Below are 25,266 nucleotides of genomic sequence, written 5' to 3'. Positions count from 1 at the left end.
GAAAAAAAAAAACATCGTACGAATAAAATTTATTATGACCTTCATAAATATTCCAAGTTCAACTTCCAAGACAAAAGATTAGAAAACACCTTTTTATAAATATGGTTTTAATCGAAATTTTAATCACGAAAACCTGTATGCAAATTATTCTTATTGTAGGCCTATCAAAGAAAACAAGTTCGGATAACGGTTTTGACTCTTCAATTTCCTCTTCACGTTTTTTAGAAACTTGCAAGTTTGAAAGAAGTATTCGAAACCAGTGTCCGAAAAACCTCACACGAAGTTGCCCGCCTATAAAACACGATATATTTCTAATATCAAAATGAAAACTTGCTTCTACCTAAATATTTTAAATAGAATATTTTTTTCTTTACTTTATATATTTTCAAGGTTCATCTTCGGACACTAGGTAACGGATAAAAAAACGCGTAATAATTCCAACGTAACAAAAATTTAAGAAATTCCGTAAAAAAAAAATAAATCGGAATTTTAGAAGATTTCCGTTACATCAATGGACCATTAAGTTTGGCCCATTTAATGACGGTGCCAAGCTAATAATTAATTGGGTGTTATAATGATCTTGTTAAGATTGCGTACGCCTCTGCATATCCATAATGCATCCAGTTTTACATCCAAAAATACACGTTATTGAATCAGAATGTTGAAACAAAAAAGAGTGTTTGAACAAACCGGATTGTCTCAGCAGCATCGGTGATTATCCATAAGAAGATTATTTTTGTAGGAAGAAGAAAGGTCAAATCTGGTTCATTCCACCCTGACACACGCCATGAAGCGCAAATTTCCAGGCCCCGGGCCAATTATAATCCCCCGTGTAGCACCAGCCACCCATCTCTAACACTTTTTATAGGTCTTTCAGATGATTACTGTGTTCTCTGGCCATAATCATATCTTCAAAGACTGGTATAACTCGCGGAAGGTGGTACTGTACGATTTTAAACAGTCATTCCTATAGTATCATCAACTCTGGTTCGGGTCGGGTGAAAGGCGTTTGATTAACTTTTATTGACCGTACATAATTGAGATGGATTCGGTTTGACTTAAACGTAATATCTTATCAAGAGAAATGAATATGTATTCGGTTAAAGTCGCATTAGTCTTAATCTTCGCTGCATTTTGTTACCGTTTAACGGATAGTCTTAAGGTGAGTGAACTTTATAATTGAAATATATTTTGCAAGCGTTATTTTTGGTTTTTCTTTTTAATTAACAAGCGCATCTTAGGCTAATTTAAGAGAGATAGTTTGAAGTTTTATTTCCGAGTGGAAAGATAGGATCTCACAATAAATGAATGTGCTTTTTATGTTAAACAAACTCTGAACTCTTTCTGGTTTCAGTTGTCTTTGACCAAACGACACGCCTTGAAGAATCCCAAGAGGTTATGGCCAAATGCAACTGTACCATACATTTTAGACCCGGCGTATAGTGAGTTAAAATTCAATATAAAGAAGTAACTTATAAAGAAAATTATGACAATAACTCTATTCCGGTGAAACATTAGCTTCTAAACAGAAATCTAAGTTGAACGAAGCCATGGAGTTGATTTCGCAAGTCAGTTGCGTCCGATTTGTACCACGGAAGTTCGAATTGGGTTACATGATTGTTCAGAAAGGAAACGGGTAGGTCTCCTTCAAGCTACATATGTCTTGTATTTCCTAGATTTCGGAAGTGTCTAATAAGAATTGAATACTAAGAAGTTATTTAATTTTTATGGCGACAGTTGTAGCGCGAGACTTGGTTATAAGCCAAACTCTAGAAGGGTCATACTCGGACCGAACTGCATGTGGTCCAGTAGAATTCTTCACGAGCTAATGCACATCTTAGGATTTTATCACGAACAAACCAGGCCAGATAGGGACCAATACATCAAAGTTTATCTTCAAAATATTATGAGTCGTAAGTGCATTTGAAAATGGCGCCATTTTACCAAGAGACCCAAACAACATAGGTGGGTGCATGCAGAGTTTAAATTTGCCTATTTTCTCATTACTAAGGTTACCGATCCAACTTTAACAAGTCAAACCCCAAGCACACAACCACATTAGACCTTCCTTACGACTACCATTCGATCCTGCATTACAACAGTAATGGTTTCGCCAAAAATCGCTCATTGAAAACTATGGTGCCATTGCAGAAAATTGAAGGTCGTCTAGGAATGGGTAAAACCTTAACACCCCTTGATATAGCCAAATTAAATAAACTCTACCGATGCCCACCCCCTCCATCCCCTAAAAATGAGACAAATGACGTAACATCATCGCAGGAGTGACATTATCAACTTATAGGCTTATTGTAAATATTTATTTATTTATTATAATTTATTAAAAACCACTCGTTTATTTACTTATATAAAAAGAAACATTTATTAACGTACGAAATACAGACTAGTTTACAAATAATTTAGTTTATTCCACATGCTCATGTTGGGCTTCAGCTTCCCGCCAGGCGTTCCTCACAGATTCAACTATTCTTTGAAAGAGGGGGGACTTCATGAACCACCCACTCGCGCATGTGATAGTAAAGACCCATGACAGAATCAAAAGATAGTCGGTTTTGACCAAGGGTACGGATGAAATTGGGCCAATTAAGTCTTGTTCTTTTACACTAACATTACCTTGAGGTGCAGTTCCTGAGATTTAAAGGTAAGATTGAAGTTTCACCATTAGTAATTGAGAAAAAAAACATCGATTTGCTAAGCCTTGTTTTGGGTAAAAATGACCCTAATGGCGGCTGGCGCCATAAAAATGGCGGGTCGGTTTTAAGCCTTGGCCTTTCAAATTTTTTTAAACACGAGTAATTTAAGTGATATAAATGAAATTACCGGTATATTTTTGGATAAACGTCACTAGTTTTTCTAAAACTGGTTCTGATTCATTGAATTTAACAATCCCTTTGCCATTATGGAATAGTAAAACTGATGGTAGGGCTACCAGACCATATCTCATGTTGAGGCTTAAAGATAAAGGTTTTAATTTTAACGCAGTGCCAATTTAAATTAAATAATAGGGTAATTAAATATAATTACGCGTTATAAGAAACTGCATCTAATGCGTAAAATGAAAAATGAGGATACAATCTTGGTAATGCATTGAAATGTGGTGCAGCTTTGGCTGAAAACTGACACCACGGTGAATAGAACATAACTAGGGCACATTCTCCACTAGTAACATTGGGTACTGGTGTCAGTGCTTTCAGTAAAGCTGTAGTATTTAGGAGATGAATTTCTGCCTCCTATAGAATTGATGTTAGTAATCGCTACTTTGAGAGACAACTACTCTATTAGTACCTCTCCTTCAGGTAAAACCTTAAGTACACATCTAAGTTTAGCTTCTGTAGCATTCTTTTCAGTGGCATTGTGAACTATAACCTCTTTACTAGTATCATTAGCTAATATTTCCCCCATTAAAGCTACACTTTCATTGGATTCATTTATTATTTCCAATGTATTGTCTGGTATAATACTGCCCTTATCAGTTAAATCTGCCCTAGAATCTGTAGATTCATTTTCTGAGACCCAAAATTCAGGAGTATCAGGTCCAAATTCCCCTGATTCAGTTTTTAAGGTTCCTTCTGGTATTGCACCATTATCAGGAATGTCCTGTGATATCACAGTATCTGATACTTCCTCATTATTTATTGTTATTGGTGCTTCACCTTCTGCGAGAATGCATTTTAATATTATCATCATCATAAGTCAATAATTATAAGTTAAAAGTAAATAATACCATCCGTGTGCGCAAGGTTAGCTTGGCAACTTAATGTGAAGCGCAAAAAGATGCAGAATATGATTGTCAAATACTTATCCATTACATGGGTTATCAGATATACAACTAGTTTTAGAGTTTTACATTATTTGCATCGAATAAACAAGCTAATATAATAATTTAATGTCGAATAATCTTTGGTCCGGTAGAGACTGACACAAAACATTCAAGTTAGGGTCAAAAAGCGGGTAGTGTAACTAAAACTGAGCTGGACATATTTATTAAATTAGGAGAGTAGAAAAAGCCTCAAAAACGGCATTAAAAATCTTTATTAAGTAGAAAATATTTAATCTCTAGTGTTTGCCGAATTTTTTATAGCCACGTATTAGTAATTATAATAATATTAATTTTAAACAAATTTACTTAAGAAACATCGCTGAATTTAGCTTAGCTTATAGACAGCCCTGACACGGTGTACTCAGCGTCTTATAGCAGACGAATTTTGATAGAAAATCAATTTCTAAGGCTTAAGAAAGAGTCACGTTTTTTAAAAACCGAAATAATGTCGATATAATTTAAATTTAATCGCACGAATTAACGTGAAATTAATTGTTAAAGATTATGACAGAGTAAGTAATAATCTTTAACTCAGTTTAGTTTAGTTTGTTTTGTGTGGCTCAAATATTGAAAAATTTCATTGTAAAGCTCTCAAGAGCGAAAACTGAAAGATTTGAAAATGAAAACAGCGGTAAATCAGAAATTAATTGAAACTGGCGAAAGAGAACGTTTGAAAGAGGTTTTGCGAACTAGATTAATTGAATGCGGTTGGAGGGATCAACTTAAAGCTTATTGCAAAGAAATTGTCAACAAAAAAGGGGTTGACAATGTCACAGTTGATGACTTAGTTGTAGAAATAACCCCTAAGGGAAGAGGTATGTAACAACCATAGAGTGCTGTCAGTTGTGACGTCAGATCCAAGGTTAGACGTCACGAGTCTGCCTTTAGCAATGGGCGGCCATGACAGTTACCGTTTTTACTTTATGGGAAAACAGCATGGGTGACGTCACACCGGCGCTTCTGACAGCACTCTATAAGGGAAAACAGAATTCACACGAGTCTAAAACAATTAAACCGCGTAGCTCTGGTTCCTGATACAGTCAAAAGAGAACTACTTCAACGTATTAAAGCTTTTATAGCTAAAGAAGTTGGACAGTAAAAAACTAAAACTGCATCGCTGACTCCAAAAACCTTTGTCTTGTGACATACTACCTTTTGTAATTGAAAAAAAAAAGGACCATGGACCATTTCATTGAATTCATTTTATTATTTCAATGTCTTTTTTAATAAAAAAGATACATTTCTTAAGCCTTGGTTAACAATATTAGCTGCGTTACTCTTTAATTTAATTTATAAAATAAAAACAGGTCATTTTAAAAAAATTATTAATCACAAATTATATCTCTAAAAACAATAGGCCAATTTATTTTTCTTGGTTAACAACATCCGATTAATTAATTAGTTAATTAATTAATATAAATATAGAGAGATTAATTTAACAAAGCTCAATTCAAGATTAATTAACAGCTAATATATTTATATACATACATAAAAAGCAAAAAAAATGGAATGCTTTGTCTATTTTTATCACAACTGCATTGCAGGTTCCCATATTGCGACTCTCCCATCTTTACCACCTGAAACAATTAATTCTCCACCCTTTGAAACATCCAAACATGTAATTGGACCTTCATTAAAGTTAATTAATTAGAGCTAGTTAATTAATTAAAAATTTTAAGAAATATTTAAAAAAAAAGAAAATAGATATACCTTTTTGAGCAGGAATACTACAAATTTGACAAGCCCTTATTAAATCAAAAACCATTAAATTTCCTTTGGCCCCTCCTGTTAAAACTGTTATTCCATCCCAACATAAACAGCTGGAAAATAATTTATTTTCAGTTAAGTTTAAGCATAGCCCACTTGATCACGCTGGCTGCACGCGCTATAGAAGCCCCCTCAATCGACCCTAAAAATGAGAATAACATAGGTTCGGTCTAAAATTCAAACCCGTCTGGTTTTAACATGGGTGTGTCTGTGGGAGGGGACCAGTTTTATCAACGTTTTTGACAATATTAGTGCATCTACTGGTTCAAATCTCTTGAATTTTTAATGAGACGTGTATTGAAAGGTTTGATATTATCCTGTAAAATTTAAAGCCTTCAGCTATAATAGTTTTTTTTATAAAAAATAAAAATCATCACATAGTAGAGAAATTGAAGGGGCAAAATTCTCTACTATGTGATGGTTTTTATTTTTTATAAAAAAAACTATTATAGCTGAAGGCTTTAAATTTTACAGGATAATATCAAACCTTTCAATACACGTCTCATTAAAAATTCAAGGGATTTGAACCAGTAGATGCACTAATATTGTTAAAAACGTTAAAAAAACTGGTCCCCTCCCATAGACGCCCATGTTAAAACCAGACGGGTTTGAAAGTTTAGACCGAACCTATGTGACGCGCCGCATTCGCGAGTTAACATGTAAAAAAAATTGTTTGGAAGGGCTTCTAGAGCGCGTGCGTGATCAAGTGGGCTATGGTTTAAGTAACTTTAGTTAAATTTAATGAAGGTGTATTTACATTAAAGCTTCACCAGCATCTTTACTAAAAAGTAAAGTTCCAGTTGCTACGTCTAAAACTTTAAGGGTTCCATCTTTACTACAGGAAACTACTTTTTGCTCATCTGTAAAGGTTAAAATTATGCCTATTTAGATAAAAAACAATGATACCTTGTTGAAAAGGTGTAAAATTTACCTGGACTAAAAGATATTGCTTCTACAACATCAACATGATCTGAAAAAGTTCAAAAACTCTTAATTACTTTACTTCACTTACCTGGTTTTTAGGCCTATAGGTTTTAGTTTACTTTTAACATTTAACTGAAGTATGAATGAATCCATTCTCCAAAAATTAATGCAACCATCATTGGTTCCAGTTGCCAATAAAGAATTGGAACCATTTAGAGCTACACATTGAACACCAGTTTCGTGTTCCAACTCTACTAATAATTCCCCAGTGTGATAGTGTCTTAGAGAGTCATTGGGGTTATATTTCCACACTTTAGCTGTGGAATCCCATGAGGCTGTTGCCAAAAGACCCTGATTCCAACTTATATCCACAACTGAGTGTTCATAAAAGAAAAAATGCTAATTACTTTAGTACTTAATTAATTTATATCAAATAAATTAAACAAAACATACCAGCATCATCATGGGCCATAGTACTACCCAAAACCTTTCCAAACTCAATATTATAAATATAACTGAAATTGTAATTAGTACAAAAATATTAGTCTTATAATTATTTAATTAACTAAAATAGGTAATTAATTAAATAAAATACTAGGTAATTAATTAAATAAAATACTAGGTAATTAATTAACTAAAATACTAGGTAATTAACTAAAATACTAGGTAATTAACTAAAATACTAGGTAATTAACTAAAATAGGTAATTAATTAACTAAAATAGGTAATTAATTAACTAAAATAGGTAATTAATTAACTAAAATAGGTAATTAATTAACTAAAATAGGTAATTAATTAACTAAAATAGGTAATTAATTAACTAAAATAGGTAATTAACTAAAATAGGTAATTAACTAAAATAGGTAATTAACTAAAATAGGTAATTAACTAAAATAGGTAATTAACTAAAATAGGTAATTAACTAAAATAGGTAATTAACTAAAATAGGTAATTAACTAAAATAGGTAATTAACTAAAATAGGTAATTAACTAAAATAGGTAATTAACTAAAATAGGTAATTAACTAAAATAGGTAATTAACTAAAATAGGTAATTAACTAAAATAGGTAATTAACTAAAATAGGTAATTAACTAAAATAGGTAATTAACTAAAATAGGTAATTAACTAAAATAGGTAATTAATTAACTAAAATAGGTAATTAATTAACAAAAAATAGGTAATTAATTAACTAAAATAGGTAATTAATTAACTAAAATAGGTAATTAATTAACTAAAATAGGTAATTAATTAACTAAAATAGGTAATTAATTAACTAATTACTTACACGTAATTGTCCCATGATCCGACAATAATTTTACATCCATCCTCCATCAATACGCATGATGATAGAGCCAAGTTTGAAATACTAACACTACGCAATTGTTTTTTCTCTTCAACTGAATACATTTTTAAAAGTGTATCTTGTGATACTGAAAAAACGGTTTTCAAGTCATCTGAGACACAAACTGCAGTAACTTCGCTATAAATTATAATTAAACATCATTAATTACTCTCCAGTTAATTAGCAATATCTTACCATTTATGGAGTTTATATTCACTGTGAAAATTTAGTTCAGATAGATTTTGTTTCCATTTAAAGGCCACTGTTTTTGATTGCCGTCTATGGGGTTCTTGACCACAACCATTATTGCCATCCAATCGGTCACTAATTGTCCCGCCACCAGTAATTATTGCTTTATTATTAGCACCTTCTGATTGGTAGGAGTTTAATGCTAGCTCTTTCATAACACTAGGTAATTGTCGAACTGGGTGACCGTATTTGAAGATTTGTTTAGGAATTTGACCAAATTCCATTATTTGGACTTCCATTGAATAACGTTCGTTTAAATCCCGTATACTAATTAAATTAATTAATTTAATTTAATTTAAATCTGTTAAGGTGTTAATATTAATTAGTATGCGACTTAATTACTTGTCAAGATCAACTGCTCCTTCATATGTTAGATGGTAGAAAACTATAAAATGAACCCGAAAATTATTTAAGCTTAGTTTAAATTATAATTAATTTAATTTAATGTTAATTACCATTGTAGGCATTTTCAGCTTGCAAACCTCTTTGTTTATAACCAAATATTAGATCAATCCAATGGTGAAGATTATTTGAGACATATTCACTCTCTAAGGCATCCCTTAATAAGCTGACAAATTTTGCTGGGCCTATAATTTAATTACCAATTAGTAATAATTTAATTTTAATTAGTAAAAGAAAAAATTAAAATATTACTATTTTCAGCCCAAGGTGGTAATTCAACATCATTAACTTTCTGCCCATTATGTCTTATCCCAAAATTTAAATTCTGAAAACAGAAATTAATTAATTAAAATTAATTTAAAAACCAATTATAAAAATAAATTAATTAGAATTAATTTAAAAACCAATTAAAAAATAAATTAATTAGAATTAATTCAAAAACCAATTAAAAAATAAATTAATTAGAATTAATTTAAAAACCAATTAAAAAATAAATTAATTAGAATTAATTTAAAAACCAATTAAAAAATAAATTAATTAAAACTTTATTTTAAATTCCAATTAATTTTATAAAAAGAAATATAATTAAAGCTTTTTTAAAAACCAATTATAAAAAAGAAATTAAAACTATTTTAAAATCCAATTAATTCTAAAAAAGAAATTAATTCAAACTATTTTAAAAGCAAATTAATTATAAAAAATACAAATTATTATAAATATTAATTAAGTTACTTACTTGTGAATTGACTAGAAAACTACCCTGATTCTCAGGTTCATAAAATTGTGGTATTAATTCCTTAAAATCTGAAGAGTTGTGCGTAACATTTCTCCAGGTATCTTGAATACTAATTAAAGAAATTAAATTTAATTTAATTAAATTCCATCCAAAGATAGCTTAATTTTAAATTAATTAACAATTAACACACCTGTTAAACATTCTATCTGGATGATCAAATCTACCGTATTGTAAACATAGCATATATTGAGGCACTAATGAAAATGTTTTAATTAATTTAATTTAATTGGCTTTGTATAGATAAATAATTAATTAATTAGCTAATTACTTTGTCTAACTAAATAATATAGCACAAAACCGGGTGTTGAATAATGAGAGCCATAAAGAAACTTTGGTTCTGCCATATCCTTGTATCTTTCCTGTAATAATTAATTAATTAGGTTAATTGGGACTTTAATTAGAAATATTATTTAATTAAATTAACCTGTAGTTTTTGAAGTCTCTCTTCATTTAAGGCACCAATTGGCTTAGTTAGGTCTCTATATGACGAGGTGTTAGTGAGATCTAAGTTTAATTTCAAATAAATTAATGTTATTTAACTTAAAACCACATTAATTAATTAATTTGTTTGTAAAATAATTAATTACCAAGCTCTGTGCTGTTATAATCAGCAATTACCCAAGGAAAAACAGGATATTGAGTTAAATCATTGAAGCTTCTATCAGCCAAACTATATACAAAATTAATCCGTAATTAATTATTATAATTTACCCATAAAACATGAAATTAATTAAATTAACTTAATTACCTATTAATGTAAAGTAAATATTCATAGTTTGATATTTGACCATTTTGCCATAATAGAGTCATATTTTCTTGTTTAGTGTCTTCTAACTTCAAAGCTAAAAAAATTGATTTTAATTTTTAATTTAAAATTTAATTATAATTAAGGTTAATTCTAATTTAATTAAATACCAGATTGATCCTGCATACACATAAAAAGCTGGTTACGTTCCTTAGAGCTTTTAAATGACAGAAATAGGTGTTTTAATGGTGCAGAATCATTGCAGTAAAATTCCAAACCCTAAATTAATTTGAAATTAATTAAGAAATTATAATTTAAGATTAAATTAATTGTAGCAAATTTAAATTTAATTACTTACAACTTGTCTTAGTAAAAATCGCCTACGAACTATTCTTTTTATGTCACAGAGTTTAATTTTCATAACTGGCCACTATTATATGATTATTTTATAATTTATTCATAAATTAAAAATTTATTAATTATATATTTTAATCTTACAGTGATATTATCAGGCTCAGCATTATTAAATGGTTGGAAATAAAGCCTGGAGTTAGTTAATAAAATTCTACCCGGGTTTAAAACCAAAGGTGTAACCCGGTTTCCCATGGTTTCTAAAACTATGGTTTCATGCAAATCTTCAAGCCTATATGTTTAACAAAAAACGCCCATTAATTTAAATTAATTAACTTAATCTTAGTTCATTAATTTTTTTACCATGATGTATTAAATGATACTCTGGATTGTCTTGACAAAACAATGGCAGCAATCTTAATTTAAATTAAATTAATTATAAATAAATTCAGAGGTTAAATTAAATTAAATTAATTATAAATAAATTCAGAGGTTAAATTAAATTAAATTAATTATAAATAAATTCAGAGGTTAAATTAAATTAATTAATTATAAATAAATTCAGAGGTTAAATTAAATTAATTAATTATAAATAAGTTCAGAGGTTAAATTAAATTAATTATAAATAAATTGAGGTTAATTTAAATTAATTAATTATAAATAAGTTCAGAGGTTAAATTAAATTAATTATAAATAAGTTCAGAGGTTAAATTAAATTAATTAATAACAAATAAATTCAGAGGTTAAATTAAATTAATTAATAACAAATAAATTCAGAGGTTAAATTAAATTAATTATAAATAAGTTCAAAGGTTAAATTAATTAATAACAAATAAATTCAGAGGTTAATTTAATTAAGATATAAAATTTCTCACCATTGCGGCTTGATCTGCAGCTGGTAAAGTAGCTGCCCTTTGAAGCTAAATTAATTATAATTTAATTAAATTATGGTTTAATTAGTTTTTATACTAATTAATATACATACTTGACACATTTGGGGTAGACAAGCATCTATTTTTACATAAGTTAAACTGAATAGAAATGAATTTGTTTCCTGTTATTTAAGGTAAATAAATTAGTTATAATTGGACTTTATTAATTAATTAATTAATTAATTAATTTCAAATTTGAAATTGAATATCTGAACTTACCTTTTTGAATTTGTAAGGCTCTATGACATTGCCTTCTAACATATGAACAACTTGTCTACATTTTATGTGCACCAGATTATTGCCTAATCTGAAAGTTAATTAATTTTAATTTAATTTTAATTAATTTAGAAGCTAAATTTAAGTTATAAATTAAATTTATACTTTGACAGTAAGGGACCACTCCATTTTTCAATAACTTCACATTCCCTTAATGGAAACTTAACCACAATAATAATATAAAATTAAAATTAAAAGTATGACAATTTTAGTAAATTACCTTCAACACTGGATATGAAAAATCTTCAGGATCAAATACAACAGATTTGGAACAAATTTTTAGTCTCCCTTTTAAATTCCTGAATGTACAATTAACCAAAATTAACATTTAATTAAGTTGATTAATTTAATTCAATTTAATTAGTGTCACTTACCATTTTGATGCAGTTTCATTATCTTCTTTACGATGTATATGAGCACTAAAATCTTCAAAGTAAATTTCTCCTGGTTCCAAAAGTAACAGAGAAAATCTGAAATGTACCAACTCATATGAGTCATCATCAGTCATGGCGAAATTTATATTTATTTGGGTATATTGGTTATTAAATTTTAATGTAAATTATGAACTTAATAAAATAAGATTAAATCCTTTACCTGTCTTTATTTCTGCTGTCTAAAAATGCCATTGAAAATTTTACTGGAGAATTTTTTTGAAAGTCAATGGGCGTGAAGACTGCGTGTGTGAAGTTACCGTTTTTACCTATTATTACTAATACGGTTATTATTTGTATTTTATCACAAATAACTAGACTTCCGGTTCCTACAACCTCTCGCGTTGATCTTGAAATGTGCACCTACAGTTCAATAATGTCATGGAAACCACAATTTGGTTCGCGGAATTTTTGTCATACATTCTCGCACATTTTTTTTTCGACTACTATTTTATGCAAAAACATGATTAAATATTTCTTAAAACTGTTGAACTTGAAACACACTCGCAAAACACCACTGCACTTGTGTTAATGGAGTGTATTTTCACCACCGTGATAAGAGTGAAATGCTATAGATGGCAATGTACAGTAGTTGACGTTGACATCCGTTAAAAATTGCGGGAAATATAAAATATTTGAAGTTCCCGCTACTTTGTATTGACGAATTATTATTGGTTAAAGGTAGCGGCACCTAGGGACGAAAAATTTTAATTGTCAATTTCAAATTGGTGGTGACCACGTGCGACTAAAGGTCATCGATTTGACCCCGTTTTTTAAAGCATTTAAATTTATTTTTAGATTGATGCTCTTCAAACTTTTATTTACTAAACAATATTCGTGTTTACTTGAATAGATTAAGTGTTAATGAACTGAGAGATTTAAATATGTTTAGTTTTTATAAAGGGATAGTGTCGTGAAAATCCATTGTTTAATTTTGTATGAAACATTTTTTCGTGTTTAAGAGATTAAGTGAGCTTTCCAAAAATGTGGTGCGACGAAATATGGCTGGTTTTGAGGCGAAAATGTTCTGTGACATTATGCCCCAAAGGGTTTCGATTAGAGTGTTTTACGGATGACCCCTTAATAATTGTCTTTCAGTTTCTTACTTAAATTTAAGGGGCCACTCCTAAAATATTCTAAACAAAAGTAGTAAATGGTGGTACAAAATGTCGTGAAACTATTTCGACTCAAATTTGCCTATAGTTCTTATTGAACACTATGTGTATAGATTTCCACTGTTTTGAGATTTTAAAGGGACTGCAAAGAAGGCATCGGTGGGTGGGTAAAATTTATTTGAAAACGTCACAGACATCACGTGATGCCAAGATACAAAGACTCCTCATGGAGTGGAACTGGACATCTAGTCCTTGTTTTTCGCGAAATTGCAGCGCCAATTCCTTGAAGTGGTAGTTTTCGAAGTGAAACGAACTAAGCTTCTCTGAACCACGCCTCTCCTTGGTCACGTGACTCTGACGTATTTCAGGGCTCCCACCATGTCCCTAAAATACCTAAAACCCCCTACTTTTTTTTGAGGTCCCTAAACCACCATAGAATTGTGATTTGGTCCCTAAATCACCATATTCCTAGTTTAATGTGCCATCAGCTTATAATATTCAACCCAAAGTCCAATTTATACATTTTTATTTCTTATTTCGTGGAAAAACGAAAAAAGACTGATTGTTAAGTGTGATAGAATTGTGATAGATAAAACGTAGTAATGTAATAAACAAAAACTAAGTCAGTTTTATGATAAAATATTTTTACAAATATCTGACTTTGTCATTTTGTGAAAATATAAGTTCAAATAAAGCTCCCATTTTGGTTCCTATTTGGTCCCTAGTTTAAAAAATTCGGTGCCTATTTCACCCTATTTCTAGCCTAAAAAATCCCCTATTTCCCTACTTTTTTTTAAGATTTTGGTGGGAGCCCTGGTATTTCAAATGATTTTTACCAACCCGCCGATGCCTTCTTTACAGTCCCTTTAAAGTACTAATAAAACCTCGTGGTAGGCCTAGTCGAAATTAAATACTCTCTTTAACACTTTAATAATTTAACAGCATCAATATTTAAAAATAGATACAAGAGCTGAAATTTGCGAAAAGTGTAACTCGATACCAAACGCTTTAACGCCAATTTGTGATTTGATTAAAAACTCATCCCAGTCCAACTGGAGTCAAAAGTAATAATATATATATATATTAGATTATGAACCTCTCACGTGTCTCTCATTAAAAACCGCAAGGTCAAATATTAGGTCATTATTATAAGTATTTAATATACTATTTAAGTTTGACCTTCAATTAAAAATATAATCCATGTGGCCCCTGATGGAAACCTCTCCACGAGGTTTTGAATTTTTCTTGAAGAAGACGAAGAACACAGTCTGGAGTTCGTTGCAAAGAGGAAACCATGGGGGCTATTCTGTAATTTTCTTAGATGTCGATCTCGATCTCGAAGCGAACACGATCTCGAAGATAGCCGTATCGATCGAGATCCTTCTCGAACGAAAAATGGTATTCTATAACATGTATCGTTCGAGTTCGATACCGGAGTTCTCGATCTTCGAGAACAGCATAGATGTCGAAAGAGTAACGCACTTCCGTTTCATGGGACCAATCATAATAGGACTCTAGGAGGCGCGAAACTTGAAACTATTATTAGCGGACGAAAAAATAAGATCGTTTATTTTTGTTTAGGATGTGAGTGTTTAGTTTAATTCTTGCAGGTTTTAAGCGATCTAATTTGAAGTAGGATAGACAGTACAAAAATAAGTATTTAAAAGTAATTTGGCTAATACCATATTATTATTTACATAACCATAACCTATGATCTACAGGCTAAAGATTTTATTCGACTGCTCTAAACGTATAGATTTATCTCTAACTAGTAGCAAAGGGGCATAACATTAGTGTTACTTTTTCGACCGCCATTTTAAAAGATGACGGCACGTTAAACCCGAAAACCCGTAAGACACTTTTTATTTTTAGTCGAACGGTTTCGAGAGTAGGACGTTATTCCGAAAGGATAGTTATATTTCTCCCCGCCTTTTTTCAAGATGGCCGTGCATTCAAGCCATATTTCTTGATGTGCACCTACGACTTAAGAGTAACGTCCCTGCATAAATTTCAGCATCGTTGCCCGTCGGGACATCTTTGTTACTTTTTGGGCCGCCATTTTAGAATATGGTTTTAAATCATACCCCAAAACTCACAAAGCCTGTATATTTGATACCGTGTACCGGTGTACCTAATGTTCGGGGAATCAGTTGAAAAGCGCAGACATTATTCCACATTTCTTGCAGCATTTTTCAAGATAGATTAAAAGCAATTTATTTAACGTCCCTGCAAAATTTAAGGGGGACTGTTTGGCCTGGGCGTTAACATTACAACACCAGAGGTATATATGAAATTTTATATACTTCTGACAACACGGTGTCTTCGTAAAATTCACCTAATAATTTCTCTAGCTTGAATATCTAACTCAAAGCGAGCTAAATGTAGAAGGGCAGCTATTTACACTAAGATTAAAACTCATGAAAGAAGGGTTACTCGAAACGAAAAGACGATCTCGACAGCTACTACCCTGTCGATATCTAGTTCGACAACTTTGTCGATAATCGAGATGTTTAAGTTCGACAACTTCTTACAGAATACCATTTTTGTGATTTTCGAGATCTCGGTTCGAGATCGAGAGAGATGTCGATCGACAACTTGCTTTCGAAGCTTACAGAATAGGCCCCCATGTCCTATTATAGTTATCGCTCGGTTCAAACCAGACAAATCGATTTTAGGCGGGAAAGATGACGCAATTTTAGTAGATTTTTTTATTTTTATTTAAATTATCATATTTCATTAGTGGAATATTTATTTTGGAATTCTTGGTAATATCGCCGTTTTCCGCTAAAGGTAAGTTTTCTCCGTCCAAATCAAGCGAAAATGTAGACCAATTCCTTACAGAGGTCAAGTTAGGGCGTAAGGAAGGAACCTGATGGTCCTTTTTTTACATAAATTATTATAATTCATTAGTGGAATATTTTATTTTATTTCTTTTGGAATTCTTGATGATATCGCGTATAGGTAAGTTTTCTCCGTCCGAATCAAGTTTTAGGGGGGCGAAAATATAGACCAATTCCTTACAGAGGTCAAGTTAGGGCGTAGGGATAGAAAGAACCTGATGGTCCTTTTTTTACTGAATTATTAAGATATTTGTATCCGCCTAGAGTAAACTAGTATAGATACGATAGTTTATTTCAAGTTTGGGGTTGGGGAACTTTGTGACTATCGCTGTTCAAATGTATATTTATATATATCTATTTTGAACTCTGCACTTCTAGGCTATGGTTGGTTCTGATACTATATTCGGATGGAAATATGCGATTAGTGACTACGGAATTTTTTTTTTACTGTTGAATCTATTTGTAACCTCATTTGTCTCATGGAGCATGGGTGTGAGGTGTCTAGACTTTTTTCCCCGTTTAGTGGTTTTAAAGATTTAATTTTCACGCGTAAAGTTTTAATTTCTTAATTAAATTCGAAGGTGAAATGGTTTAAAATAATTATTTCTTTTCCCGAAGGACGTGTTAAATAGTTATTTATTTTAAAGTTTCGAGTTATAGTTGAGGCTCAGTCTATCGTTAGTAGTCATAAGATAAGGTAAGGTGTTGGTCTAATTCTTGTGTCTTAATTTTCAATGTTCTTATTCTTAACAACGCGGTTTCAAAGGTTGGGTTAATTTTAAGTGCCAATATTTGTTTTTTAAAATTTACGGAAAATTGCTATTTAGAATTAATTAATGCTATTTAGGCTTAGCGCGAATGCGTACTGCGCATGCACTTATGATTGGTTAAGCTACTTGTATTTGAATTTTTATTTTTATCGATTCAAATGTTTAAGGGTTAAAGGTTAAACTTAGCTGATTGTTTATCTCATTCGGAAGTACAATTTTAATACGATTTGAAATAAATGTTTCATTCTATACAGCTTGAGAAATTTCTAGGGGTTTTTTTAAGCATTTTCGAATGTAAATTTTTATGTGTTAGTCCATGCATGTGTGGAATTTTCTTAACGTTAAGTTAATCTTTAAATTACAATAAGCGTAAGTTTTCGTTTAACTCTCTTTTAATCGCATTTATTAAAATTTGTTTCAATTAAAAATAATAATTATTTTATTTTCAATACGAGTAACTTAACCAGTACCGAAAAAATAATCTTAATTTTTAAACAATATGATAATATTTATTGTAAAAATTATAATTTTACGCGAAACTATATATCCATTTTTCTCACGCTTTTAATTACAGATTTTAAATTTTGCCGGTTTTGACTTTGGTTCCGAAAAAAAAAACAACGAAAAACCCGTTTGAAGGAGTGTTGCCGTAGTAGATGCCGCTTTATAGTAGTAAATAGTTGGTAGTAAAAATCTAGACTATGACGCAAGAGTCAGGTAACGTTACTATGGTTTCTCCCGCCATAACTAGGAGGCACGGTTCGCCGCCTACTACGAATAGTAGTAAGAGCATCATCCTAACTACTTCTTTGACGTTGGACTCGAGGAACGGCGGCGGTTTATCGAGTAGTAATCGCGGGGGGGCCTCCGCTAAAGTCGGAGCAACCAAATCGTACGAGCAGAATTCGGGTTCGCGAGACAACGCGACTCCACACTCTCCACTCTTGTTTGCGAACGGAGCGTCTGGAAAACGCGAACTCTCCTCGTCGTACCGGACATTCGGTGATAGTCGTAACGGTATGGCCGAAAAGGACAGTCCCGAAACGGAGCCCATGAGGCCGGAAGGTGGAGATCCGCCGGTTCCAAGTGGGACGGGTAGGGGAGTGCAATTGAAACAGCAATTGGGACTACTGAACGGTGTGGCCATCATCGTCGGATGCATAGTCGGTTCCGGCATATTCGTTTCACCCCGCGGAGTCTTACAAGAAGCCGGTAGTATCGGACTGGCATTGGCCGTATGGATTCTGTGCGGTATACTATCCATGATCGGGGCCCTGTGCTACGCTGAGCTGGGCACCTCCATACCAAAGTCCGGCGGGGATTACGCTTACATTAACGAAGCGTTCGGACCTCTCCCCGCTTTTCTCTTCCTGTGGGTGGCTCTACTCATCATCATGCCGACGGGAAATGCCATCGCGGCTTTAACGTTCGCGAATTATATCCTCGAACCCTTCTTCCCTTCTTGTATGCCTCCTGAGAACGCCGTTAGACTGCTAGCAGCTATAGTCATCTGTAAGTATAATCCCCTTACGGAAATCATACGGGGGGCCCCATTCATTCATTCATTCGTTGTCATTGTTTCAACCCTGATTTTCGCTTTTAATCCTTAAACCAGGGGGGACCCCGACAATCACTAATTGACTCCTTCACGGTTGTCCGTTACAAGGTGATACCTGACACGTGAAGCATGACACGCTTAAACTCTAGGCCTACCCTAGAAATTTCAGTTTTGGCCTTTCTTTTAACGCTGAAATTTCTACCGAAAAAACACGTTTTTTCGTCAAAAAAATATCGTTAAAATTTAAGCCTTATAATAAGCGTACCACGTGTACGATACTGTCAAGTTGTTCAATGTCATCTAAGAGTAGAGGGAGAGAAATAACACGGTCACCCAGCCTTTAGTAATCGTCTTAGGTAACGCTGATGTAGAGTTTAAAATATTTCCATATGGCATTCATTCAATATAGAAATGGGAAAATGTTTCTTTAAAAAAATTGAAAGTAGTTGATCTACTTTTTCTTTAAAAACCAATTTCATTTATTCCTAACTTGTTTCTAAGGGGCGCCTTTTAAAAAAAAAATTAAATCCGGACAGCTGAAATATGAGATTTATAATCTTTTAGATAACTTTTGGCCTCAAATGGAACTTCCATAAAGATTAGGCGTGTTCTAAATTATATTTATAAAAAAATCTTTCTTAATTTCACACAAGTTAATTTAATTAGATAGTGCATCAAATAAGAGCGGCCTAATTTTAAACAGATTTCGAGCCAAGTAATCTCTACACTCTACTACACCAGTCTTTTTTAGTTTTAGTGTTTTTTGCAATGCACAATGGGTATCTCAGGGGTTATCATTCAATAAAATGTTTAAGGGTATAGGCCTACATATTGGACTTCTTCCAGATCAAGTATAGTAGAGTGATCCAAGACCTCCCAGTCAAATACTGCGCTTTTAAGAATTGGAACCGATTATTGTGTCGCTTAAGAGGCCCGTCCTCCTTTTTGTAAACTTTCAAGAGAAGTGATGAATGGAGGTTGACCCCAAAAGTCAACTCTGTCGCTCTCGCTCGCTCCTGACCCCCATAGGATTAACTCGTAAAATACTTCTAAAAACAAACTTTCCTCCCTATTTTAAAAACCACAGGAGACAACTTTATTAAAAGGTGGTGGGATCATGATGACATAATCTAATAAAAAGGGGAGGGTTTTGTTTTGGGATTATCTGGATTATCTTTAACGTAAACATTTTTAAATAATAATAATAATAATGGATTGTCCTTTGTGGGAATCAGTTTGGTTTCGTTGACATAATATTTTGTTGACAGCTTAATGGATTATGTACATGTGTACTAGAAAATGTCTTTATGCTTGAAAAATGTAATTTAACTATGTTTTTTTAACAACATCGTACGTTTGAAACAATAGTACACTTTATTTTCAGAGTAAAAGTAACCTCTATAACACCATAAGTTTATGAGATATATTTCATAAGTATGACACTACCTATACCTTATAATGCTAGAGACTTACAGCTCGATCTAGTTCGGGAACGACAAGCGAGAATTGATTAACTACACTTGGTTATTTTAGCAGTTCATCTTCCTATTTAGTGTATACTATAAGTCTTTGACGGCGCCTCACCAGGCGTCGCTTTACCTCGAATCTAAGACCTACGTTGTCACTTCATGACCGGCTCAGTTACCAGTGACAAACTTATAGAACATATCTTATTAACTTATGATAACACATTTTCCGTATAATTAAGTTGCTTGCAGGGAATAGTTTAGTACTTAAGTCAGTTTAGACTATAACACCCCTTATAGCTGACCTCGAAGTTCAATAAGTCCTTATCTAACGCAGTAATAATGCTGCTGTCAACAGAAAGTCATAATAAACTCTGTTTCTTCCGTGTTCTTAAAGGTCTATTGACGTTTATCAACTGTTATAATGTCAAGTGGGCGACTAGAGTCCAAGACTCGTTCACATTTGGCAAGATTATCGCTTTATTGGTGATTATAGGAGCTGGTCTCGTCTATATGGGTGTTGGTATGTATTAAATGGCCCACTTTAGAGAGGAATTATTAAGCTTAAACAAGAAGTGATATCTAGTTTATTAGGGAGAAGGTACAAATTCGCGTGCACATTTCCAGCTTTATCTCCAGTCCAAACGTATAGTAGGTCCGGAGTTAATCCCCGCCGCCTCTAAATTACAACCAGCATCTCATTGGTTCTTGAAAACTCACGTCAGCGCGGCGACGCGAATGACGAAAATTACAGTCATATTTTCCGACTGAGGAGAGGCAGCGAAATAGCCCGGCCTCCTTTTACGTCCCCCCTTGTATTTTGAAAGGGGGACTGGGACTATGGCCCGCGCGAATATTTAGGCATCTTATACCTTCTCCCTAATAAACTAGATATCACTTCTTGGCGTAAATGTTGAGGTTATGTATATCTTTTTAAAAAGGGCATACGGAAAATTTCGAAAACGCCTTTGAGGGCACCACTACCGAGCCTGGATACATTGCCCTGAGTTTTTATTCTGGACTTTTTTCATACGCAGGATGGTAAGAGCTTTGTCTTCCATTTTATATTACCTAATATTAGGGTCGATATTATATTAACACCACGAGTTGCAGATTCTCTATATCTATATTTATTGAAAGTCAGCATTTATTGCTTTTTGTTGATGCAATGTATTTGCCCTAGAAAACAGCCTTTAGATTCTAGAAAGATAAACGTACCTTAATTATAGGTTAATGATAGAACGTGACTATTTATATTTATGATGAAATGTAACTGCGGAAAAATACATCAATGAAACTTTTCTACCTTTGATTTGGAAACTTATAAAAGTTTTATTAAAAAGAATTATTATTTTTAATTCTTATAGGAATTACTTGAATTTTGTTACTGAAGAACTTAAAGAACCAACTAAGTACGTCCCTTAATTTTAATAATTAAAATAATTATCTCAAAAACCAAAACAAAACTAAATGAAATTTGTTTAATAAACTTAGGAATTTACCACGAGCAATTTACATATCTTTGCCATTGGTTACATTAGTTTATGTACTAACGAATATCGCGTATTTCGCGGTTTTAACACCGCATGAAGTTTTGTCATCTAATGCAGTAGCAGTTGTAAGTTATCAAACTAATTGACTATCCATGAAATCACTTCTACAAAAATCTAATTAAAGGCCGACTTCCATCGAAATGGGTTCTTACGAACTGAAAACCGTGCATCGAGAGTAACAATGGAGCGACCGTGCCGATTTTCGAATCCCCGCTGGACAAATTTTTGAGGGGTTCTTACGAACTGAAAACCTTGATACGGGGGTTCTTAACGAACTGAAGATAAACAATAGATATTTTCCTTCAGAGGGTCGTAAAAATCGGGAATAAAATATTTAAGAGACTTTCTATTGTTTATCTTCAGTTCGTAAGAACCCGCATAGCAAGGTTTTCAGTTCGTAAGAACCCCTCCAAATTTTGCCCCAGTAGGGACTCGAAAATTGGCACGGTCGCTCTATTGTTAAGAATCGATGCACGGTCTTCAGTTCGTAAGAACCCTTTTCGGTGGAAGTCGGCCTTTAAATGACTTCAACAAAAACATTTTATTCTAGACTTTTGGTGGTCGAGTTCTAGGCGTTATGTCTTGGATAATGCCAGTTTCTGTAGCTTTTTCCACATTCGGAGGATTGAATGGTGCCATCTTTGCTTCTTCAAGGTATGCCCTTGCTAATTATTTCTTAATTTAAATAATTTAAGCCTTCATTTTAATTTAATTTTTAATTATTTCAGATTATTTTTTGTCGGTGCGCGACAAGGTCACTTGCCCGATTGTTTGGCCATGATTCATACCAAGTATTATACGCCAACCCCCAGTTTGATCTTTCTGGTAAGTGAATGAACTGATCTGAACTAAATAACTTTATTTACAATTAAGTTATCACGCTTTAATCGTTGGGGGTTTTTTTTTTGTTTTTTCTTTATCAACTTCGCAGGGATTTTTAACACTCTTGTACTTGACAACAACGGAAGTGTACACCCTTATCAATTACACGGCTTTCATCGAATCCTTGTTCGTTACATTTTCAGTAGGAGGACTGTTATACATGAGATATAAAAGGCCTAATTTAAAAAGGCCGATCAAGGTATGTAATTTATTTTTTGGTGAATCATTTTGGTTCATTTCGAGATGTGGGTCATCCACCCCCTGTAAGGAAATCTTCACTGCAATACGAGCGTGTATTGCGTCAGTTGGTTTCGCGGAGACCCACTTCCTGGGGGCTGTAGAGAAAATCGAAGATTACTGTAGGGGGTTTCCTTCTGTTTAGTAGGAACCACGCTCTCATTGACTCACTTTTCCTAGATGGGTTTTATTGATATAAAGTTAGGCCTAAAATAGCTGAGGGAAAAGCGGGAAGCGGCCCCTAGCGAGAGAAACGGGGTCGAAACGGTACGTGGAAATGAAAACAAGATGAGCACGACATATTACGTACCTTTTGTTTGGAATTAAAGTTTTGTCGCATTTTGTTGAAATGATTATCACTCTATTAATTAATTAATGTGTTTATTTTCAGGTCAATATAGTTCTACCTGTTACATTTGCGGTAGTTTGCACGTTCCTCGTTGTGCTTCCATTTTATGTTAGTCCCGTCGAAACGGGGGTGGGTCTAGCCATCACTTTCTCTGGCATTCCAGTTTATTTCCTTACAATTCAATGGAAAAATAAACCAAAAGGCTATAGAAAATTTATAGGTAATTACTTCAATTATTTTTCATAGTTCTTTAATTAATTCTTAATGAATTTATTCAATCTAAATTAATTTTTGAATTATTTTAAGACTGGATTACGTTAACTACACAGAAGGTACTACTAAGTGTACCCCAAGAAAAATCAGACTAGAAACGAGCTAAAGATAATTTAATTTTTCAAACGGTTTTATACCAATACTAAAATAACGCTGATGGAGTCGAAATCTCGATAGGAATTTAAGAAATATTTAATTGTCTTCGTTTGGTAACTATTATTATTATACAAGTACAGTACATCCAGAGACTTATAACTAAAATAGAAACAATCAATCAATTCATGGAACTCAAGTTAACGGATCATCCGTACATGTAACAAAGTGAGACTGTTTGTTTATTCTGTTTATTTGGTAAATATTACGCTCGCGAGGTGTTGTTTACATGCTGGAAAATAGGGGCTAATCATTATTTACCGTCTGATATTCGTGCTTTAGTGCTAAGAGTCACGATTAAAGAAAAATAAAGGTAAGCGCACTCTATTAAATTTCGTACAATTTATCGCGATTACGCGAATATCTATACGAAAATATTTTATGGGAGGCCCCCGTTTAATTCTAAACACAACAGGGAAATATTTATTTAAGTATTTAAATATTTTTCGTGTGCAAATATAAAAAAATTAAACCAGCCACCCAGCCGGTAACAATCAACCCATAACCTTTTCGTACTTATAAAACGCGAGGGATAAAAATCAAAATTTTTCATCCACGTGCATCTGCTCTGCGTTGGGGACCATTCATAAAGTTACAATTAAAAATCACGGTTAAATATTGTTAAGCGCCTATTTTCAAAAGAATAAGTTACATAATAAATTCAGTGCCAACTCTTAATTTAAAAAGAAAAAATATTGATAGTTAAAAATTGTTAATTTGGGATTATCTACTTAGGTTTTGAACACAGTTGAAAGAAATTTCCTCTTTTTTTTTTTAAAGTCTAGTCAGCTAAATTAAACCACGTACAATGCAAACAAATAATAATTAAAATTAAGACCAATTTTAAATACGATAATTAAGTTAATATTATTATAAACACGCATAACTGAAACTAAACCACAATTTTTCCTATAATTAAAATAACCTCAAGGCTGATTTTTCTTTATAGTTTAAATAGTTAATAAATTCACATTCCACACTCAAATCCCGACTCGATACCAATTGATAAATAAAATAAAATGTTTTATAATTTTATTTAAAAATCACTCAAAAACTTTGTGCCTTAAATCGAGCAAAAAACGATCTCTAATAAAAAAAAAATAAAATGCATTCCTTAGTTTTTTTAAAGTTTTCGCGTTAAAAATGGTTGAAGTTATTGAAAAATTGGCAAATTTGGAATTGGCTAAGCTGTTACGAAGTTTTTGAAGTGTTAAGTAGATAATTTTAGAATTAATTTTCAATTTTTGAGAGGGTGAAAAAAAAAATAATAAATAAATAATTATTTTGTTGAAATAGAAAGTTGATCGGAATGAAAATTAAAACATTATCGTTATAGAGTTTTGAAAATGTTTTGTATAAAATTGAAATTGACTATATGGAATATATTATAAAATTAAAAAAAAAAATTGTGTTCTTCCTTAACCCCATTTGTTTGTTTGTTTGTTTGACCCAATGACCCCGTATAAAATGCATTTATAATTATTATTAATTAATTAATTAATATACTAAATGATGGTTGTGTAAATATTATATAAGTTAGAGATAAAGAAGTAATACCACGAAAAACAAACTGATGAAATAAAAAAGAATTTCTAATAATTTTATCGTATTTCTCTTCCCCCCCCCCCCAAGCTTCAACCGGAAATACGCTACTAAGTTTTAGTAGTTCCTCTTTTTTTACTTGATAAAAACGCCATTAATTAAACCAAACCTACAAGCAGATGTTGGCTATTCAAACGTCTCCGTAATAATTTACATTTTTGGATACGTATTCAGTTCAAGGTGAGTCTGTAGGAGGAAGTCTAGGACTCTCTCTCTTAGAAGATAACTGCTTTTATCACGTAAGATTAATCCCTTTGTAGTCCTTGAGCGGCTTGGAACTTCTAAGCCACCAAAATTAATTATACAACCACATATTTGGTCAATTCCAAGACGCTTAAAGGGTATCTCGTTTTTTAAAATATAATTTTCGTCAAAATGTGCTCGCGCATTGCTTCGTAAACCAATGGGCGTTTA

General features: G+C 32.3%; 5 protein-coding genes across 7 annotated transcripts; 3 read left to right on the top strand and 2 right to left on the bottom strand.

The window, feature by feature from the left end:
- The first annotated feature begins 24 nt into the window (after positions 1-24).
- LOC149650975 (zinc metalloproteinase nas-7-like) lies at positions 25-2,360 on the top strand. Its single transcript, XM_089847718.1, has 5 exons — positions 25-1,162; positions 1,355-1,442; positions 1,519-1,636; positions 1,738-1,913; positions 2,012-2,360. Exons 1-5 carry the CDS (start codon positions 1,085-1,087, stop codon positions 2,284-2,286), a joined length of 735 nt encoding a protein of 244 aa, XP_089703844.1. The 5' UTR covers positions 25-1,084; the 3' UTR covers positions 2,287-2,360.
- Positions 2,353-3,990, bottom strand: bug (thioredoxin domain-containing protein bug). The gene is made up of 5 exons (XM_089847717.1): positions 3,743-3,990; positions 3,304-3,674; positions 3,043-3,248; positions 2,839-2,969; positions 2,353-2,646 (listed from the first exon to the last, which is right to left on the bottom strand). The coding sequence occupies exons 1-5, from the start codon at positions 3,822-3,824 to the stop codon at positions 2,423-2,425; spliced, it is 1,014 nt and encodes a 337-aa protein (XP_089703843.1). The 5' UTR covers positions 3,825-3,990; the 3' UTR covers positions 2,353-2,422.
- Positions 2,528-5,102, top strand: LOC149650973 (transcription and mRNA export factor ENY2-like). 2 transcript variants are annotated; one of them, XM_089847732.1, is made up of 3 exons: positions 2,528-2,659; positions 4,427-4,653; positions 4,861-5,102. In XM_089847732.1, the coding sequence occupies exons 2-3, from the start codon at positions 4,458-4,460 to the stop codon at positions 4,935-4,937; spliced, it is 273 nt and encodes a 90-aa protein (XP_089703858.1). In that variant the 5' UTR covers positions 2,528-2,659; positions 4,427-4,457; the 3' UTR covers positions 4,938-5,102. The 2 variants fall into 2 exon arrangements, with proteins under 2 accessions (XP_089703858.1, XP_089703857.1); XM_089847731.1 differs by lacking the exon at positions 2,528-2,659 and adding an exon at positions 4,194-4,350.
- Positions 5,021-12,572, bottom strand: LOC149650972 (protein FAN-like). The gene is made up of 28 exons (XM_089847712.1): positions 12,218-12,572; positions 11,998-12,093; positions 11,844-11,922; positions 11,729-11,784; positions 11,567-11,654; positions 11,401-11,469; positions 11,291-11,335; positions 10,779-10,831; positions 10,563-10,707; positions 10,423-10,494; positions 10,235-10,343; positions 10,068-10,161; positions 9,907-9,989; positions 9,744-9,823; positions 9,588-9,678; positions 9,450-9,513; positions 9,260-9,368; positions 8,776-8,848; positions 8,577-8,708; positions 8,464-8,506; positions 8,068-8,388; positions 7,816-8,010; positions 6,983-7,044; positions 6,649-6,903; positions 6,537-6,575; positions 6,363-6,465; positions 5,549-5,658; positions 5,021-5,466 (listed from the first exon to the last, which is right to left on the bottom strand). Exons 1-28 carry the CDS (start codon positions 12,247-12,249, stop codon positions 5,366-5,368), a joined length of 2,799 nt encoding a protein of 932 aa, XP_089703838.1. The 5' UTR covers positions 12,250-12,572; the 3' UTR covers positions 5,021-5,365.
- Positions 12,573-16,437: 3,865 nt separating this feature from the next.
- On the top strand, positions 16,438-24,672 carry mnd (L-type amino acid transporter minidiscs). 2 transcript variants are annotated; one of them, XM_089847702.1, is made up of 11 exons: positions 16,438-16,706; positions 17,354-18,291; positions 20,201-20,326; positions 20,745-20,844; positions 21,171-21,215; positions 21,298-21,421; positions 21,907-22,010; positions 22,085-22,181; positions 22,288-22,437; positions 22,867-23,044; positions 23,131-24,672. In XM_089847702.1, exons 2-11 carry the CDS (start codon positions 17,481-17,483, stop codon positions 23,190-23,192), a joined length of 1,797 nt encoding a protein of 598 aa, XP_089703828.1. In that variant the 5' UTR covers positions 16,438-16,706; positions 17,354-17,480; the 3' UTR covers positions 23,193-24,672. The 2 variants fall into 2 exon arrangements, with proteins under 2 accessions (XP_089703828.1, XP_089703829.1); XM_089847703.1 differs by lacking the exon at positions 16,438-16,706 and adding an exon at positions 17,124-17,148.
- The last annotated feature ends 594 nt before the right edge of the window (positions 24,673-25,266 follow it).

This window comes from Phalangium opilio, unplaced genomic scaffold (genome assembly GCF_054372755.1).
Source record: "Phalangium opilio isolate 3A_F unplaced genomic scaffold, DU_Popi_V2 ptg000082l_1, whole genome shotgun sequence".
In the NCBI taxonomy this organism is placed as follows: Eukaryota; Metazoa; Arthropoda; class Arachnida; order Opiliones; family Phalangiidae; genus Phalangium; species Phalangium opilio.
Note: the sequence above shows the minus strand (reverse complement) of the source record. Positions and strands in the feature narration are given on the sequence as shown.